The sequence below is a fragment of the Otolemur garnettii genome, unplaced genomic scaffold (assembly GCF_000181295.1).
Source record: "Otolemur garnettii isolate 467f Iridium unplaced genomic scaffold, OtoGar3 scaffold00298, whole genome shotgun sequence".
In the NCBI taxonomy this organism is placed as follows: Eukaryota; Metazoa; Chordata; class Mammalia; order Primates; family Galagidae; genus Otolemur; species Otolemur garnettii.
In genome coordinates, this window is record NW_003852693.1 from 540,540 (window position 1) to 561,332 (window position 20,793).

The 20,793-nt window shown below is 34.4% G+C and overlaps 1 protein-coding gene across 1 annotated transcript in view; it reads right to left on the minus strand.

The window, feature by feature from the left end:
- Positions 1–20,793, minus strand: part of LOC100960976 (SH3 domain-binding glutamic acid-rich-like protein) — a 120,459-nt gene that overhangs the window by 60,682 nt on the left and 38,984 nt on the right. The window contains exons 2-4 of the mRNA XM_023508956.1: positions 6,086–6,119; positions 3,342–3,527; positions 2,844–2,924 (exon numbers count right to left, since the gene is read on the minus strand). Of these exons, the coding sequence (XP_023364724.1) occupies positions 2,844–2,924; positions 3,342–3,527; positions 6,086–6,119 (301 nt within the window). The remainder of the gene's footprint in view (positions 1–2,843; positions 2,925–3,341; positions 3,528–6,085; positions 6,120–20,793) is intronic.

Sequence of the window (20,793 nt, forward strand, 5' to 3'; positions counted from 1 at the left end):
AAAAAAATCACACTTCGTTTTATATGGAATCAGAAAAAAACTCGAATAGCCAAGACATTACTCAGAAATAAAAACAAAGTAGGAGGAATCACGCTACCAGACCTCAGACTATACTATAAATCGATAGTGATCAAAACAGCCTGGTACTGGCAAAAAAACAGAGAGGTAGATGGATAGAACAGAATAGACAACCAAGAGATGAACCCAGGTACTTACCGTCATATGATCTTTGACAAGCCAATGAAAAACTTTGAGTGGGGAAAAGACTCCCTATTTAACAAATGGTGCTGGGCAAACTGGCTGGCGACCTGTAGAAGACTGAAACTGGACCCACATCTTTCACCATTAACTAAGATAGACTCTCACTGGATTAGAGATTTAAACTTAAGACATGAAACTATAAAAATACTAGAAGAAAGGGTCGAGAAAACACTTGAAGAAATTGACCTGGGAGAATATTTTATGAGGAGGACCCCTGGGCAATTGAAGCAACATCAAAAATACACTGCTGAGACCTGATCAAACTAAAAAGCTTCTGCACATCCAAGTACACAGTAAGTAAAGCAAGCAGACAGCTCTCAGAATAGGAGAAAATATTTGCAGGTTATGTCTCTGACAAAGGTTTAATAACCAGGAGCCACAGAGAACTCAAGTGTATTAGCAAGAAGAGAACAAGTGATCCCATCTCAGGGTGGGCAAGGGACTTGAAGAGAAACTTCTCTGAAGAAGATAGGCGCATGGTCTACAGACAAATGAAAAAATGTTCATTATCTTTAATCATCAGAGAAATGCAAATCAAAACTACTTTGAGATATCATGTAACTCCAGTAAGATTAGCCCACATCACAAAATCCTAAAACCAGAGATGCTGGTGTGGTTGTGGAGAAAGGGAACACTTCTACACTGATGGTGAGAATGCAACCTGATACGTCCCTTTTGGAGAGATGTTTGGAGAACACTTAGAGAACTAAAAGTAGACCTGTCATTTGATTCTACAATTCCTCTACTAGGTATATATCCAGAAGACCAAAACTCACATTACAACAAAGATATTTGTACCAGAAGTTTATTGCAGCCCAATTCATAATTGCTAAATCATAGAAGAAGCCCAAGTGCCCATCAATCCAGGAATGGATCAATAAATTTTGGTATATGTATATCATGGAATATGATGCAGCCTTAAAAAAAAGATGGAGACTTTACCTCCTTCTTGTTTACATGGATGGAGCTGGAAAATGTTCTTCTTAGCAAAGTATCTTAAGAATGGAAGAAAAAGTATCCAGTGTATTCAGCCTTACTACGAAATTAGTTTATAGCTTTCAAAGCTATAGCCCAATGATAGTCCAAGAATTTGGGGAAAGAGGAGAAGGAGAGGAGGGGAGCGGGGAGGATGTATGGTGGGAGGGTGATTTGTGGGACCACACCTATGGTCCATCTTACAAGTGTACATGTGAATCTTTCTAAATGCAGTATATAAATGTCTTAACACAATAACTAAGAAAATGCCATGAAAATATTTCAAATTGTATATAAAACCAGCACACCATACTCCATCACTGCATTAATGTACACAGCTATGATTTAATAAAAAAAAAAGATAGAGTAAATCCTAATTTTAATTGAAGAGGAGGGAGTTATCACAGAAAACAAACTATCCTTTCTTTCATACTTCCTCTAATCTGCAGTAAACCTGATGACTTTACTTGGGTCTTGTTATTTAAACAAAATGCCTTGCCTAACTTTTCTTACAATTCAAATTATCCAAAGCTTAAAATATAATAATTTATCTTTGGTGAAATAAATTTTGGTTAGGAAACACAATGCTAAACACAACATTTCAAAATTGAAGAAGGAACTAGGGTTTGAAGAATCTAACAAAAAAAAAAAAACCATTTGATAAGAATAAAACATAAGGCTTGATGCCTATAGCACAGTGGTTACAGTGCCTGCCACAAACACTGAGGGTGGCGGGTTGAAACCTGGTCCAGGCCAGCTAAACAACTGCAACAAAAACATAGCCAGGTATTGTGGCAGGTGCCTGTAGTCCCAGCTACATGGAAGGCTGAGGCAGGAGAATCACTTGGGCCCAGGGGTTTGAGGTTGCTGTGAGCTGTGATGCCACAGCATTCTACCAAGGGTGACAAAGTGAGACTCTGTCTCAAAAAAAAAAAAAAAAACATAAGATGATAGAACAAGAGGTATATATTTTAATTAAGCCAGTTTATGTGGAAAAGATCTATTATAAAATGAAAAGGTATATTTAAAAATCTATAGCTTTGAGACACTTTATTAGATAGGCTATTTCCTTTTTATTTCCTTCTTTATTTAGTCTCTCCTGGGAACACTGTCACTTGAAAAGTTAATTTGTGTTGTCAAAAAAAATCCCAATTTATAGCAATGTAGTGACCAGTTTGCAACTCAAATGCTCTTAGTTATCTTGAATGGATGACTCTATCATTTGCTCTCATACAAAGACAATAAATGCTGCCAAGGAGATTACGATGAACTCAGATGCTTGCTGTCAGTATAGAATCATGTGTTATAGCTGAAATAATGGAGTCTTTAATATTGCTAACCACTTATTTGTGAATGGGTCAATGAGAAATATGCTGCCTTAGAGAGCTCACTCCACCTATCTCCTAAACACATACTTCATATATATGAATATGCACTCCTATCTTCCCTCTTGGGGATTAAATAATACATGCATTTCAGGGATTTTTTATCTGTGATACACTGCCAGTGACAATCTAAACAGAACAAAAAATGTGAAATTCTTATTGATTAAAAAACCCAGCAGCAAGCATATATAACCAATAAAACAGGAAAAATGGGTATCATACCTTTGAACCAGGTGGTGCTGTTAAGCCTAAAAAGGCATACACTGCATTATTTTCTCTGGCTTCAAAGAAGGCATCATAGTCCTTGATGAAAAGAATGTAAGAAAAATTAGCAACATGCAACTAACAAAGAAAAGACAACAAGAGATTTATTCAAAATGGACACACCAGAAACATAACTGCTGTGGCTGGAAACAAGATGAGAAAATGTAAAGTCAACTATGTGTCCTTATTATCTGGGTAGGATTTATATTTAACCAATGTATAGAAATCCTGCTAGGGTTTATTTTATAGGTAGGTCTTATTTTGGGGGAAACATGGTAACTGTGTGTATGTGTGTCTGACTCATTCATTTATCTCCTAATAGAAGTCAAAATACTTCAGCTGCTTAGTAGCTGCAGATGAAAAATGTATACAAATTTGGAGGTGGGGACAAAAAGACTAGGGTGGATTTGGGACTATCTTTTTCAATAAACAAAAGAACTTAAATTGTTTCCTCACCCCACGGTACTGGCTTTCATTGAAAATCTGAGGTGGAAGGGGGTATCCAGTAGCTGGTCGATGGTTTTCAGGTACATTTTCTCTCATCCACTTCCGATTTTCTTCATTTGCTGCAATATCTTTTTCTTCAAATCCTATTTTGTTGGCTTCTAAGAAACCAAGTACATCTTGCTGTTTCTTCTTAATCTAAGACCCAAAGGATAAATAAACAAATTACTTAGAAAATGGCTTTTTTGTTTTTATTTTTCAAATTCAACAAAAGTCAGTGCTTTTTAGCTAGCAGAAATAAACTCAGACACAGAGCAAAATTTTTGGTTTAGGAAGATATATGATTTTCCCTCTTTATTACTGTCTTGTTAAAGATGACTTATAAATGAGTTGAAGAGCTTTTAGCCCACAGGTCCTTTTATCCCACTGAAAATTTCAATTATCTAATGATGCAGCTGTAATACTAGTTGATGCATATCAGTAATCTAAAGAAATGCCATTAATTCAAAATCATGGGTAGTAGGAAGCTATGTTTTTTTCTGATTACCTACAAGTGTCTCTTAATCTCAGCCCTTATACTTAGTTTTTCCAAACAACTCTATTTTTCTTCTCATCTTAACAAGCATCATATAGTCTACAGAAATGAGTCTTGAGTAATTACACAAGGTTCAGAGTCACTTAAGTCTCAATTTCCATTGTTCAGAACAAAACTAAATACAAAGAAATAAGAGCTAGGCCTCTCTGTATCTTAAGTTTGGAATATATTTGTACCACTCAATAGTCCTTAACAGGTACTGCTAAGTTGTCTTTCAGATATGTGTATGCTACTTCAACTTGATTAATAGGAAGAAATAAAATATTTAATTTGTCTCTTTACCATACCTAGGAGAGAACTTTTAAAATGGTAAAATTAATACCCTTTAGTTAGGTTTCCCTTTGGATATGCATGTATTTTAGACTCTAAATCTGTACATCTATAGTAATTTACCCATACTTAAAACTATAATTTAACATTTCTGAGTGCAGGAGCACAACTAATAAGCAAGTTTCTTCATGAAGTCGCACTAAAAAGACACATGGGGCAGAAGCATAAAAAAAATAAAATAAAATGCACTTTTGCAAATAAGAATGAAAATGCAAAATATTCAAGTCCCCTCTAGGTTTATTCCTCCAAACACTCCTTCCACACTGGCCGGCATCCACAGAGGCTATATTTTTATCTTTCTAAGTTGCATGTGACTGTGGTCAAATAATTTTCTTCTTCATCATATAATCCCAGGAAAAATAATTTCAATTTCTTATAATAGAAATTGGAATTTTTAAAGGCTATTTATATTGGAATACTGAATACCTGCTTTAAAGATCAGTTTTAATCCAGCAAAATTTGGTACAAGGAAATTTTTTGAACTAGAATTCTATTTTCTTACTGGCTTATGAAATCAAAATTTCATTCCTAAATATAACATATAATCTGTTTTAAATTTTGAGGAAAATCAATAAAAAGTTATATCCAGTGGATTAATGCATTTGATGGAAGATTCAATTAAATAAGTGATTTTGAATATCCATTACATAGTAAGGAATTCAACCAACATGAAGTGTGTTAAGTAATTTGTTGATTATTAACATATTTACAAATTTGAACAGAAATAACAAGTGTCTCATTAATATGATATTTTTAGGAACCTAGCATTCCAACATATTTTCCTTTTTGAATGAAAGAATATAGCTAACACTCTAAGAACTATACATTACCCAGTCAGAATGTCATTAATCATATTTATGTAAGAAGACAAAAACAAGAGGACTTTTAAAATAAATGATTCTTTTGGGGTATCTTATTGAATGAGTGCTATGTTGAAAACACCATTCACTGTGCTAAGATGGTGGCCAGGCCTGGTATCATTGGTCATGATAATATGCCTCATTGAAGTTACCACCCTTCAGCTATCAGCTCTGGACCTCAAGCATTTCTCCCATGCTCTGAGATTGCTTAATGCCAAGTACATATGTTTCCTACAGTTTTCTACATCTTCATAAGGCTGAAGAGAATGCACCATAATCATACCTTACTAAGAGGTTCTTCTATGTCAACTATGAAAACTTGTTCAGATTTGAAACTTCAGGGAATGTAACAAAATTTTTTTTTCCAGATGATCATAAGTCCAAAATTTCACATATTAACTTTATTTCCAATAAAGGATATTTTATGTATAAAGAATGAATTGCCTTATATGACTACAGGCACATGTTCACTATAATACACCATAACAAGGTGGCATATGGGGATGCTAATTTCCTAATTTCCTTAATGGAATTTAAAATAGAGACACAGTGAATATATGAGACTGAAAACCATACATTCCTAGAACAAAAAGGAATGAGTGTCACAAGGGTTCATTAAATAATAAAATTTAAATTTTCTACATTAACCGTGACTTTGGATCTAAACAGTTACTGATAAACTTTTCAGCACACAAATGTATTTGCAAGTGGACAGTGGCAATGTCTAGGAATTTAAATCAATCTTTTCCAAAGAATAAGCCACACCTTTCATCTCTACCCAAAGAATGGCAAATCATTTCTACATATATGTCAGGGATTTGAGATTCAGAGAATTATTCTTTCTGAAGACATAGAGCAGGACCATTGAACAATTGTTGCCTGGAAACACCTGTCTTCTTGCAACAAGCCTCAGTAAGCTTCTTGTCTGTTATGCTGAGAAGTCAGGTTTCTTTTAAAGAAAAAAGACTTACATGGTTTCTGCTGTAGAAGGTGCCAGTGTGAATGCTGCAATTACCAAAGAAAAAACAAAACTTCACTAATAATACTACAAATAGGAAAACAAGAGATGTTTTCCATGAAAGTACCAACCTACCAGTAAACATTTAATCATGGTGGTGTTTTTGCTTTGTTTTATAGCCAATCTTTGACACATTTTCTTTACCGGCACTTAATAATCACAGACAGAAATTCTGACTACAATGCACAGAAATAAAAAATGATTGTCATAAATTGTACTTGATAATATTTCTTGTGTGCCTCTTAAGTGGCACCTAAATTACTAAGTTCTCTAAAAACATTTCAAGAAAAATAGCAATCCCTTCCCTTCTAGTTAGAAGGGTTAGACGTAGATATATTTAAAAGTTAAATTACAACAAGGTATTTAAAGAAGAAACTAAGACAACAATACAAGGTGAGAAGGGTCAGGTGAATGACAAAACCAATAACCACTTACTGTTACTAGCAATGCCACCTAAACTCAATAAGGACAGAACGAATGTTAGATTTTCCACCCATCTATATTCCATGCAATCTATAGTTTGGGTAAAAGGAATATGTGCTTGGTAAAGTTTATAACTGGCCAGTTGTAAAAAGTGAGTTCATAAAGGTGATAGCTTGTTGTACTTGAACAATGAAAGTACAATATTACAAAATAAATTTGTAAATTTTCAAACTGTATGCTCATAATTTCTCCTACTAAATTCTTATACACAAATGAAATCTACAAATGAATAAGTAATTGTGTGGATTTGTACTGTGTATTTCTAAAACAGGTTATAACTTGTGACCCAGTCAACTTCCTCAAGGAGAAATTCAGATACACATACCCACCTCTGGTTGGTTCTAGTTATTTCAAGTGTTTCTCTAGAAAGGACTACTCTGCTTTTCAGGAAAGTAATGAGTCTGCCTTTTCCTAGGCTGTGCCTAGGGATTTAACAGTGGGGAGGAGAAGGAGTGAACAAAAAGCATTTAAATCTGCCAGTCCAATCTTTTACTAGTTCCCTTAAAAATACATCTAAAAGGGCATGGATTTCAAAAGGGAAATCAAACCTTAAAACCCAGTTAATCTGTTTTGCAGTGGACCAGTGAAGCATTGCCACTGTGTAGTCCTTTCGTGTCCAAAGAGATTTGTGTGAATTTTTAAATAAATAATATTGTGGGTCCTTAAGTCACTGGCTTCCTCTAATGCACCATGCTATGCCTTTTTTTTTTATTACTTCCATTTTACAGATTAGAATGCTGAGACTTCAAGAAGTTAAGCAAACTTACCCAAAGTCACAAAGAAAGTGGGTGGCAAGGGTGAGATTCAAAAGTAGATATCCCTAACTCCAAATATTAAGTTTGTTCCACTGTATATTCCTCATAAAATTTTGTATGGGTTTTTTTCTTAACAGATATTCATACAAAGCAAACAACATGTTACAAAGAATAATATCACTTTTCAAGTGTTTTTGCTATATAACTTAATTCTAACTTCTACTTATGCATTGTGATTTTACATCTTTTATCATTCAAATGTGTATGTACATAATTTAAACAATCTTTACATTATTATCAATAAAAATGAATAGAATACTCAACTTTAGTACTAGGATCTTCTGCTGTTAGAAAAGGAATAGTGTTTGACACTGCCTAATTGTGTTAAGGGCTACCATACAGTCAAGAATGTAGTTACTGAATATACACTTAGCCTCAAGGCTACTATTTTTATCTTGATAGAAGTAAAATAAAATAAAAGGAAATTAGATGATCTCAAGAAACTTATAAACTATAATTATAGGATTATAAATTCCATGATCACAGATAAGTTTAATGATGGCATCTAACCATCCCTTAATCAAAGTCTGGCCTCTTTCTGCTACAGTAAAGTAGGTAGATTCGGACTGGGCTAAAAAGAAGAACCAGTGGGACACAGACCTCACTTTAGAGTATGTTAGCAATAGGCTGTACAATTCTATACATATTAAGTACCTATGAATTACACCACATGTAATCTTACTGTCCAGTATAATATAATATAAGAATTATTATTTATTAAGTTCCTCCTATGGGCCAGGCACTGTGCTAAAGTCTACATGCTTATTTTAATTATCCCAATAAACTTATGAGGCATTTGCTATTTTTTCATTCCAAATTCACAGATGAATAAATTAATGCTCAGATGGATTAAAAATTTTTCTTCAAATCACACTTGGCCCAGCTCTGTCAGAGTAAAAAAGCACCATTTAAATACTAATCATACCAAATAACAAAATAATATCCTACCATACATGTTGTCTCATGACAATTAGACTGTATGTCAACTTAATGAAGTGCTGTTTAGAATAGTTATGGCTCATGATACTTTTGCATCATCCTTAATCCCAAATCTTGGCCTAAGGTACGAATAAGAAATCCTGTTGTTTTATTTCAAGGGTATTATATGTAGAATAATTTTTCTTAAGTGAACCTTCTCTGTTTTCCCAGTCTGAGTTTTTGTGATAATGAAACATTCCAAAAGCAATAAGAGCCACTCAGAACATTTAAGATTTGGTAAGAAAAAGTTACTATGAAGAACCATTCATATAAATTACAATGACTTTACCAAAAAAAAAATGTATCTCAATTTGAAATGATTTTCATGTATTTGGACAAATAAAGTATGAAGTAAAGAACCTTCCAAAGTGCTTCCACACAAGTATCAGTGGTTTGTGAACCTAGGTTGTTACAGAAAATGAGTGCTAAGAGTGAAATAGGATAATAGGTTCTGTAGGCTGTTCTGGAAGCTTTGGAAGTACCCTTAAAGCAAAAGTCTTTCTTAAAAAAAAAATTACACTAACTGTTATAAGCAGGTACCAAAGCTAAATATTTGTGATGAGTACTAGTGCAACATATGTGAACCTTCTGTTCCAAATATTTCAGACTAAGGTTACACCAAAAATTTAAAAACAAACAAACCAATTAATTCCACCCTCCCCTCCCTACTCTAATCAGTATCATTAACAACCTAGTAAAGTGAGTCACTACATAGATTTTATTCTTTAGAACATTGCCATAAAGAATCAAGGGAATATGATGGATTATAATGATCATTAATATCCATAAAATGATGGTGATTTTATAGTGAGTAAAAATGTTCTCTAACTCACCACCTTCTCTATGCAACACATTTTGCCAGTAAGGAAACTTAATTGGACAATCCATGCCCTAGCTTCTAATTCTGGTCAGACAGATTCTCTAGCAAGCCTTCCCATATAAGGATAAGCAAAACTACAAATCCTCTAAGCAGGCTAATGTGAGTTCACAAGGAAGGCATATGAGAACCAAATATAGTAGCTAAATTCTCCAACTCACAATAGATAGCTTTTTATTAAAAAGAAAAAAAAAAAAAACCTGTCACCACGAACTCCAAACTATCAGTTCTTGATTCACAAGAAAAGCAATAAGCAATTAATCTGTTTGTATTAGTGTTAACTAGATGACAATATAAGCCAGTCTCCATTACCTCGGCTTTTTCTTTCTTTTCCTTTTCTATGGCAGGAAAGGCTGTCATGAAATGTGCTGCTAAATTGGATATGTACAAGAGCAGAGTGCTATATATGAATAAATAAATTAGTCCAATCTTTCTCTCTACAGAAAGAAATACAGATTCACCAACTGCTCCATGAGAAAAGCCTCTGACTTATTGTAGGGAAGGGAAGGCATAGTCCCACATAGTGACCAGGAAAAATATCGACAGACCTGACATTGTTTGGTATGAATGATTAAGTCCTGAGAAGATCTATTTCCTCGATTTGAACTCTAGGGAAGAAAAACATGCTGAGAGTAGGCCTCTTGGCCATAAAGAAAAGATAATCCCTCCTACTTCTCAATATCAAAAGCCCTGGATTAAGGGCCAGTAAAGATTGTGTCTTGCTTTTCAGTGTTCAGAGTTTCTATTAGCATTATCATATGCCTTGGCAATTCTGAAGGCTGTTAATTCTGTCCAAGTCAAATAAATCACAAGCATTTTAATAGCATGCACCAAGAGCCATGGAGATGTTTGTGTTCCCTGTTCCAGTAATTTCACTTCTGGATTGCTAGTTTAAGTAAATAATGAAAAAGAGGCAGAATTGTATACCTGAGGAGATTATGCAACATTTTGTTATGTCTTGTTATTATTGATCTGTTTTTTTTTTTCAGTAGTGGGAGTTTGAAAGTTGCCTTCATAGCCCACTATTTCAACATGGTTAAGTAAACATCTGGTGGTGTGACCAATTGACAGAATGCTATAAGGAAACTGTCCACTGTAAATTATGAAGCAACAAAGAAAAATGTTCACCATGTCAAAAGTGACAAAGGAAGTCCATTGAATAACTGTGAAAAACATAACTATGTGTAATTTTTAAAGACTTACTGGAATGCAAGCATAATTATTATGACTGTTCAAAGATAGCAGAAATGAGTAATTGGCACCTCACTCAAGAGACCAATTAAGCTATGTGGGGATCATGATATTATGGTGATTTTACCCCCACACTTTTCTAGTAGTGTTATATTACTTTACACAATTTTTAAAAATATGTTCACATATATTGAATTTTTACTAGAGGCATCGGGTATAGTGGAAAGACCATGGAGAGTGGAACGTGTGGCAGAAGTATTCTAATGTGGCCCCTACATGATCTGCACCTCCCAGTTCTCACTCCACTGTACAATCCCTTCCCCTTTAGTGTGTGCAGGACCTGTTTCTTGCTTCCAACCAGTAGAATATGGCAAAGGTGATGAGAAGGAACTCTAATGATAATATATTCTACAAGGCATTTTCTAGAAGACTCAGTAAATTATATGAGGCTTTTGTCTAGAACACTCCCATTAGAGTCTCTGACTATACAGAAGCAAGCTGCTATGAGTACTACAGCCTCAAGGAAATTAATTCTTCCAACAACCATGTAAGCTTGAAAACAGATTTTTCCTTCGTGAAGCCTTCAAGGAAAAGTCAGTACTAACTAACACCTTGATTATAGTCATGCAGAGAACACATCTAAGCTCTGCCAAGACTCCTGATCCATAGATAATATTATATAGTAAGTTTGTGTTTTTTCAAACCACTAAATTGGAATTAATTTGCTACACACCATGGGAAATACAGAGACTGACTGACTTGAGTTTTGAATCTCAGATTATTCCACTTATCTTTGTAAATAAGCAAATTGATTAACCTCTATGACTCTCAAATTCCTCATCTATTAGTTGAGAGTAATAACACTTAATTCTCAGAATTGTCATATGGAGAAATACAGATAAGAGAAGAAATGTGCCTATTGCACTGCCTACCACAAAACAGGCCAGACTGTGTTTATAAGCTCTATAATAGTTCATCATGTTATCTACTGCCTACTATCATATCTGATACATATTCAGTATTCTGTAAATATGTAGTGAATGAATAAATAAATGAAAATAAACTCTAAAGTATTGGAAGCTACTATTTTAAATATACATAAAGAACTGTAGTTATACAAAATTGAGAGAAAATCCTTGTTCTCAAATTTTTAAAAATAACAAATGAAACCATACTTCATTAACCATATCCAAGAAATACTTTCTAGGGAAGTATGAGAGTAAAGGTATATATATTAAAAACCATACTTTGGAATCAAACATAAGAAAATTTGATCTGCATAATTCAATATAACCTTTCCTAAACTATTATTAATATCAACATAAACTACACAAGAGAATGATAAGCAATCAATGTAGTTGCTAGATAGTCACTGTAAGATAAGTTGTTTGTAACTTGCTGGGCTGATGTTGAGCATTCATGAAGCCTTGTGAGTTTCCTTCTTCAAATTGTGGGGCTCTGAGAAAAAAGATGGGATACTTAGTATGCCCAGTAAATGTTTGAAGGGCCACTAGGAGACTAAATTATTACCAGAGAAACTTAAAAAGACATGCCAATCTACTGCATTTAAGTAAAACCCCATAAGTGTTTTGCTCAGGAAAAAAAAAAAAAAAGTTTGACTAAACTAAAAAATTATATACTAATAATGGTCCACAAACTGTGCTTCTAACTTAAGATCGTCTAAAAAAAGTTGACTAGCAGTTAAATATTTTCAAGCAATACATTTCTTGAGCTTTAAAGTTCATTTCCATTAAAAAAATTCTGTCACATTGTAAAATTGCTCTTTTTCTTAGCTTGCCCACATTACGTGACATCTATTAAACTGCTCCAAAAGCAGTTACTACTCACAGTGGATGAATACATTGGAAGGAATAGAAAAGGTACCAAGGTTAAATCAAACAGAACCTTCCCTATCCAAAACCTACTCAAGAACTCTCGCTGATGTTCATTATAACAATCCTTCAACGTATGTTTCTGAGAAAGGGAGAAGACCATAAACATTGATGCGTCACTGACTTAATCTCTGAAAATCCTCCAGATCATTCTATGAGAAGACCAATAATATCTATACAAAGACAGATGCAAATTCTCAGAAATGCAATTCCTAATGATTTTAGGCTTAAATAAAATTATTTATCCACTTCTCTTTTTTCAATGGGAAAGGAAGTTGTTTTTGCATATGTCCTTCTGTATTTTCACCCCAGTAAAATATCCCTTTGCTGGGACTCAAATTCTCCTCAATCTTAAGGCAGTGCATTTTCAAATTCAAAGGTAGTATTTTGATGGAAATAAAAAACGGGGAGGAAAACAGATAATGATTCAGAAAGGTTTGACTTATTGCTAATGGCATCATTCAAGTTGGGAGAGAATTATCAATATAACACTCACTGTGATGCAAACCATAAGATGCAGGAAAGACCTAGTGATCTAAAATTCTGAAAGAATTAGCTATAAAATTTACTCAGTTATATAATGCATACCAAGATTTTATATCTACTGCTATTAGACATTTAATAAAATGAGAACTATTAAGGATAAATAAGTGAATGCAAAAAAAGTTTAATTGGGGCATTTTATGCCATTTCTAAGAATTCAATCAATATGCCAAAGTATTATGATTCTTTCATGCTTTTGATGGTTTGCTTCACAGTGGATATCAGGTTGCAATTTTCTCTCAGCTTGAGTGATGCTATCAGCAATAGGTAAAACCTCTCCAAATTACTCTTTATGTTTTGTTCCTCTTCCTTTTGTTTCCACCTTAATATCACTTTTGAGTTTGAAAAAGCCATTACCTTAAGATAGTTTTAGTGTATTGAAGAAGAATTTAGCTCTAGAAAGGAACTATTTTACTGGGCTAAAAATAAGCAAGGTACAGGTAAAAACAATGAAAATCTTGTCTAACTAAATAGCATGTTTTATTTACTTCATATAATGAGACAAATAGGCATGGATTTATTTTTTACACACTGAAAAATAAAGACAGACATCTAATTAAAAAGTAACGCTCAGTTACAGTCATTCAGGGTAGAGATCTAAATGGCTTTAAAAACCATAGGATGATTACAGTTTATTTTCTCTTGAAAATAATTTGTAATAATCTCTATAAAGAAGTATATTAATAAATACTGATTACCATTCTAAAACTTGTTTATATCAATACTTCTTTAAGGTTACAGAGGCTCAGTTGGTAGATAAATCTTGGTCTGGTTACTTTCATACAGAAAAAACTTCATGTTCCAGGTCACCTGCCCTAGCCTTTTCTGAAAAAATAACTGTTAAACACATCTTGCCAATAGTAGGTCCATATTATAATCTTCACACATAAAGGGCTGCCCATGACTACAGAAAACAAATTAAAAAAAATAAATACTACCTTTTCAGACTACCTTCATTGTAGTACTTGTTTTCTTTCTTTCTTTCTTTCTTTCTTTCTTTCTTTCTTTCTTTCTTTCTTTCTTTCTTTCTTTCTTCTCTATTGTTGGTGAGGTGATAAGATTTTACTACAAAAAAATTATACACTTTCCTTCAAGGGTGCATGTCAACTCAAAGAATTCTGTATCCTGGCCAAAATATATTCAATTTACATAGTAAAAGAAACTAGCATGAAGCCTTAGCTGAGCAATGTGCCTGAGATGAACACTACAGAGAACACTATGAATGTACTCCTAAACTTAAGACAATAAAACACATGCCAAACTATGTGAGAAACTGCTATATATTACCTAACTAATTAAAAAAGATAATAATCAAACGGTCCACAAAGTTAACCAACTAGTAAACAAAGGATATTAAAACAAAAGGGGCTTGGATTATGTAATTCTGTGGCCTCACCATCAAATTTCTGGGCAATTTAATAGGTACCATGGTCATTTGGACTATAACTACCAATAGCAACAGCATATCCAGTATTAAGATCTACTGTCAATAATGGTAAAAACCCAATATACTTAAATAAAAAATAATAAAAATTTCAAATTTCAGTGTCTATAAATAAAATTTTATTAAAATAATAAAAAAGAATGAGTAAGTGTGCCACAGTTTTAAGGATACTGGCAGAAAACATGAGCCTCCTGAGCAACAGATACAGCAGTAGCCAAAGTATCAGCATTTTCCTATACCTGTCCCTTGATCCTCAATTTTAAAACAGTAAACCAGAGGGCCAGGACAGAGAACCTGAACTTTTCAAACTTGGCAGTAAGAAAACCTACCCTTTGTTCTGGATGGAAACACTTTATTTTTGAAGACCAAAAGCACTTAATACCTCTGCTCACAAGATGTACATGAATGTGAGACTACTAGAAAATGTTCTGCCAATATTTACCATTTACAAACTTTTGTAATTGGTATTACAGAACTCCTAGCTCTTATTTTATAGGTTTCTGAAGTAGAAGCTTGTCTGAACATTAAATGTAGTATTGGGTGATGAATGCCAGTAATTTCAACACCTGATCAAACAGAAAATGTGTGGGCATTTTCAAAATGTTGTTTCTGGCCAGGCATGGTGGCTCACTCCTGTAATCCTAGCACTTGGGGAGGCCAAAGAGGGTGGATTGCTTGAGCTCAGGAGTTTGAGATCAGCCTAAGAAAAAGCTAGACCCTGTCTTTACTAAAAATAGAAAAAAACTGAGGAAAGGATTCCTTAAGCCAGAGTTGGAGATTGCTATGAGCTATGATGCCACAGCACTCTACGTAGGGCAACAGCTGGAGACTCTTTCTAAATAATAATAATAATAATGATAAAATGTTGATTCTTCCTAGCCATAAACATGGTATGTTCTTCCATATTTTTAAACATATTCTTCTATTTCTTTTCTCAGAGTTTCATAGGACTCTGTAGAGCTCCTTTACATGCTTTCTTTATTCTCAGGTATTTCATTTCTTTGAAGCTACTGTGAAGGGTTTTGTGTCTTTGATTCGATTCTCTTCTTGACTGTTACTGGTGTATATGAAGGCTACCGATTTCTGGACATTGACTTTGTATGGTCTACACCATAACTGTCCTCAGTTCTCCCCCTTTTTCCCTTCTCCATCCTAGTTTGTCTTAGTGAGGCTGCTGAGTGCCTTAATTTCTTCTTCCTAAGATCTAACCATCTTCTCATTTCAACTGCTTCAAGTTCACTTTGGTCCAATTTTCCTCGTTCTGGATGGAAGACTGACAAAAACTGCTTGCAATACTTCTTTTCTCTTTCTTTCCCTAATCCTGGACCCAACTGGCATCCATGCAATATATATATTTTAAATATTCTTTGTTGTTGTTCTCTTGCTTTTTTTTCTTCCTTTTTTGTGATTTTTCTATTTTTCTCATGTTTCTCTCATGACTCCCTTAGGAAACAAAGACATCTAGCAGTCTCAGGGACTGAAGCCAGCAGATTGCTTGAGCTCAGGAGTTTGAGACGAGCCTGAGTAAGTGTGAGATCCTGTCTCTACTAAAAAAGTAGAAAATCTAGCCAGTAATTGTAGTGGAAACCTGTAGTCCCAGATATTCAACGGATCGGGGTAAGAGGATCACTAAAACCCAGGAATTTGAGATGACCTCTGATGTGACAGCTCTCTACCCAGTGTGACAGAAGGAGACTCTCTAAACAAACAAACTAACAAAAAAAGTCCAGGCAGTGGCTCACACCTGTAATCCTAGCACTCTGGGAGGCCAAGACACATGAATTGCTTGAGCTCACAAGTTTGAGACTAGCCTGAGCAAGAGTTAAGACTCCATCTCTAAAAAAGTATCCAGGTGTTGTGGCAGGCACCTATAGTCTCAGCTACTTGGGAGTCTGAGGCAAGGAGATTGCTTGAGCCCAAGAGTTTGAGGTTGCTGTCAGCTATAATGCCATGGCACTTTACCTAGGGTGACAAAGTGTAACAGTGTCCCCCAACCCCAAAGAAAAGAAAAGAAAACCAAGAAACCAAGATATCTTTGTTTTGCTTCATTTTGGTTGGTAGACAGAGTCTTGCTCTGGGGCTTATGCTGGAGTAGCATGGCATTGGCCTGGCTCATACTTGCTTGAACTCCTGAGTTTGGGGAACTCTCCTCCTTCAGTTTGCTGATTGGCTGAACTGCAGGTCTTTGCCATGGCCCACAGCTGATTTTTTTTTTTTTCTGTATTTGGTGAAGGCGGGGTCTCACTTTTGTTCAAGCAGGTCTTAAGTGCCTAACCTTAGGTGATCTTCACATCTGGGCCACCCAGAGAGCTAGGATTGGTTTTTTTTTTTTTTTTTTCTGTCTTTATTCCCTTTTTTTAAAATTTCTTATATCATTCTCTTTCCTGCTCTTTTCTTTTCATTTCTCTTCCTTTAATCCCTTTACCAAAAGGACATTGCAACATCAAAGCACAGAGACAAGGAAGATTAAGGAGTAGGAGGAAGAAAAGAAGTAAGAGAACTAAGGAAATAAGAAGAAACCACAAATGAGGAGGAACAAACAAAAACAACAACAACAAAAAAGACCTGGTAACATGAAAAATGAGAGCAGATCAATCCCACTACCCCACTAGGAATCATGACATAGCTACCACAGATGTTTCCATCTATAAAGAAATCACGGAAATGACAGAAAAGAAATTTAGAATATGGATAGAAAAAAGGAGAGAGCTCATATTTCCCAACTTAATTTATGATAATTAGGAGAGAGCTAGGTGCTCCTTTCTTTGGGATAATATTAGGAAATTTCTTCAATAATGTAGTATCCATTAAAAATCAGCAGACTGTTAAAAAATATCAGAAGTTTAAGATTAGGAGCTATGACATACTTAAAACATTATTTGTTTTTACTTTTTTCTTTATCTAATGATGTGTTACTGAATATGTTTTCCTTGAGGTTTTACTGACATTCCTTTTCCAAAACACAAAGCTGCTGAATAGTTCAGAGAACAATTCTCATCACAACTTCTGGTCAATATGAATTGTGGGGCTCATCCACATGCTAGCATGATTAGAGAAGGTTTAGAAATCACAGTTTTTCTTAGTGCACCCCTGTATAGCCAGTTTGGCTAAAAGTTAAAGTTTGAAAATTTCCATTAACTACTATATGTGTAGACACAGAGGCATTTATTTGAAATGTTAAAATTTCCCATTAAAAGAACAGCTGCATTATTATGCCCTTTCTATCAAGATGTCTGATATACTGCACTAATTTTCCCATCTAGCATAGCACAGAGTAAGGGCCTTATCCATCCATCCCTCTCAGCGAAGAACTTATTTCCATGAAATGGTCTGGTTTGGAAAGGAGATTCCTATTCAGTATTTCTAATCTCTGCTCATTCAGCAAGGACTCAGGATGCAGAATGAAACTCTCTAGTTCCTCCATCTAACAGAGTTAATAGGAACATTCAGATACATTCACTGAATGCCTAGTGTCAATAATATACTCGTACAATTTAAGAAAAATGCTTCATGACTATATGTGAATATTATTTACTGAGGAAAAAAAGCTTAAACAAAGGCCTAAATTCTGCATTTTTAATGGACATATAGCTTCTTTTATGAAGAACAAAAATTTGAACCAGAAAATTTGTACTCAAAAGGAAAAAAAAAAGTATATTTAGTAGACTAATTCAAGCTACTGCATAATATTAATGAATCCCTACTTTCACCAACTATACTGAATACTTTATTTTCAAGATGAAGGAGGAAAAAAAAAAAGAGGATAGAGTATAAAACCAAATTTGGATTGTATTAAATTATCACACCTGAGATTAGGAAGTGAAATAATCAACTATAATTATAGCTGAGACTATTTTCAAGAAAGAAAAAAAAAAAAACAAGCATGTAACTGCAGAACAAAATAGAGACAAGATGCTGCTTAGGAGACCAAGTAAAAAACAAAACAAAATAAAAAATTAAAATCTACATTATTGTAAATATATTTTAAAATGTATTTTAAATTATACACTGTGAAATTCACATTTTTGGTGTACATTTCTATGAATTTTGACAAGTGCATAGGTCATGTAATAAATAGCATAATCAAATACAGAACAGTTTTATTCCAAAAAAAATTCCTTTGTGCTACCACTTTGTAGCAATAGTTTTAATGATTAAAATTTCAGTTCACAGATATTCTTCTTAACTACCATTACATAGTTTCTCTCAATCACATTATTGAATAAGAGTATTTTTTCACAAAAACATGAATGGATAGTAAGAGTCTATTGGGACAGCAAGTATTGATTAAGCATTCGCTCTGTAGTGTTCTGGGGACTACAAAAGAAAACAAAAAAAACCTACATAGGAGGAAAGACTTGTGAAACTTTGCAGAAATATAAGACATTCTTAAATATAATACTTAACTTTCACATAGTAATTTATGCTATTACATTCATTTCTTTCATTTGAACCAAGAAACATTTGTAGAAGATGCTTAAGAAATGGTAAGAGATTGGTTCAGCGCCCATAGTTCAGTGGGCGCCAACCACATACATTGGGGCTGGCAGGTTTAAGTTCAGTCTGGGCCTGCTAAACAATAATGGCAACTACAATTAAAAAAAAAAAAAAACAAACACATAGCCAGGCATTGTGACAGCCGTTTGTAATCCCAGCTTCTTGAGAGACTGAGGCAAAAGAATCTCTTAAGCCAAAGTGTTTGAGGTTGCTGTGAGCTGTGATGCTATGGCACTGTACCAAGGACGATATAGTGAGACTTTGTCTCAAAAAAAAAAAAAGAGAAAGAGAGAGAGAGGGAAAGAAGGAGAGAGTATGAGAAAAAGAAAACAGAGGTTGAGGAAAATTAGGAGGACAGTACTATGTAGGACAGGTTTTTAAACAGACTACAGGGAAACAATAGTTTAATCTAGGTCTAAAAGGACAAAAGTCAAGTGAAAGATGTGTATTGTAAAAATGTAGAGGAAGTGGACAATGCAAGAGATATTATTTAAACAAATTGATATAATTTGATAATGGATTAGTTGGAATAGATTTAAGTGTTAACAAGTATTTATTGGGGCAAAGCCAAGATGGTGGACTGCAGCCAGCTTCCCACAGAGGCTCCCATCCAGAAGGAGAATTAAAGGACAGAAGTCTAGCAAGCTAGCTGATGGTTTGGAGCTGAGCCAAGGGAGAAGATTGAAGAACCCACAACAAATTTGCTGAGGTGAGCTGTGACTCCAAAAATATAATCAAAAGATACAAAACCCACCACCAGCAGTGGCAGCCAAGTCCTCCGCTCCTAGAGCCGTTAGGTAAGCTCCCAAATACATCATCTTCTTTTACCAAGCTTATCAATAATTTCAATCAATGTGAGTGGCTAAAATTGTCCTTTAAAGAGTCACAGATAGGCTGATTGGATAAAGAAACTCAGACGGGACATCTGCTGTATTCAAGAATCGCTAAAAGATAAATATAGACTCAGGGTGAAGGGATGGTCCTCTATATTCCAGGCAAATGGAAAGCAGAAAAAAGCAAGTGTTGTAATTTTATTTGCAGATACAATAGGGATTAAACCAGCAAAAGTAAGCAAGGATAAGGATGGCCATTTTATATTTGTTAAGGGTAATGCTCAATGTGACAAGATCTCGTTTATCAATATCTATGCACCCAACCAGAATGCACCTCAATTTATCAGAGATCCTCTAACAGGCATGAGCAACTTGATCTCCCCCAGCTTCATCATACTCGCAGATTTTAACACTCCTTTGGTAGTGTTGGACAGATCCTCCAATAAGAAGCCTAGCAAAGAAATTTTAGATTTAAATGTAACTATTCAACTTTTGGACCTAAAAGACATCTACAGAACATTTCATCCTAACAAAACTGAATACACATTTTTCTCATCAGTACATGGAACATACTCCAAAATTGATCACATCTTAGGTCATAAGTCTAACTTCAGTAAATTTAAAAGAATAGAAATAATTCCATGCATCTTCTTGGACCATCATAAAATAAAAGTTGAACTCAATAAAAACAGAAATTTGCAGTCTCATACAAAAGCATGGAAGCTAAATTACCTTATGCTGAATGCTAGGTGGGTAAGAGATGAGATCAGGAAGGAAATTACCAAATTTTTAGAGCAAAACGATAATGAAGACACAAGTTATCAGAACCTCTAGGATACAGCAAAGGTAGTCCTAAGAGGTAAATTTATAGCATTGCAATCCTTCCTCAAGAGAATGAAAAGAGAGGACGTTAACAACTTAATGGGACATCTCAAGCAACTGGAAAAGGAAGAACATTACTATCTCAAATCTAGCAGAAGAAAAGAAATAACCAAAATTACAGCCAAATTAAATGAAATTCAAAACAAAAGGATTATAGAACAGATCAATAAATCAAAAAGTTGGATCTTTGAAAAGGTCAATAAAATAGATAAACCTTTGGCCAACC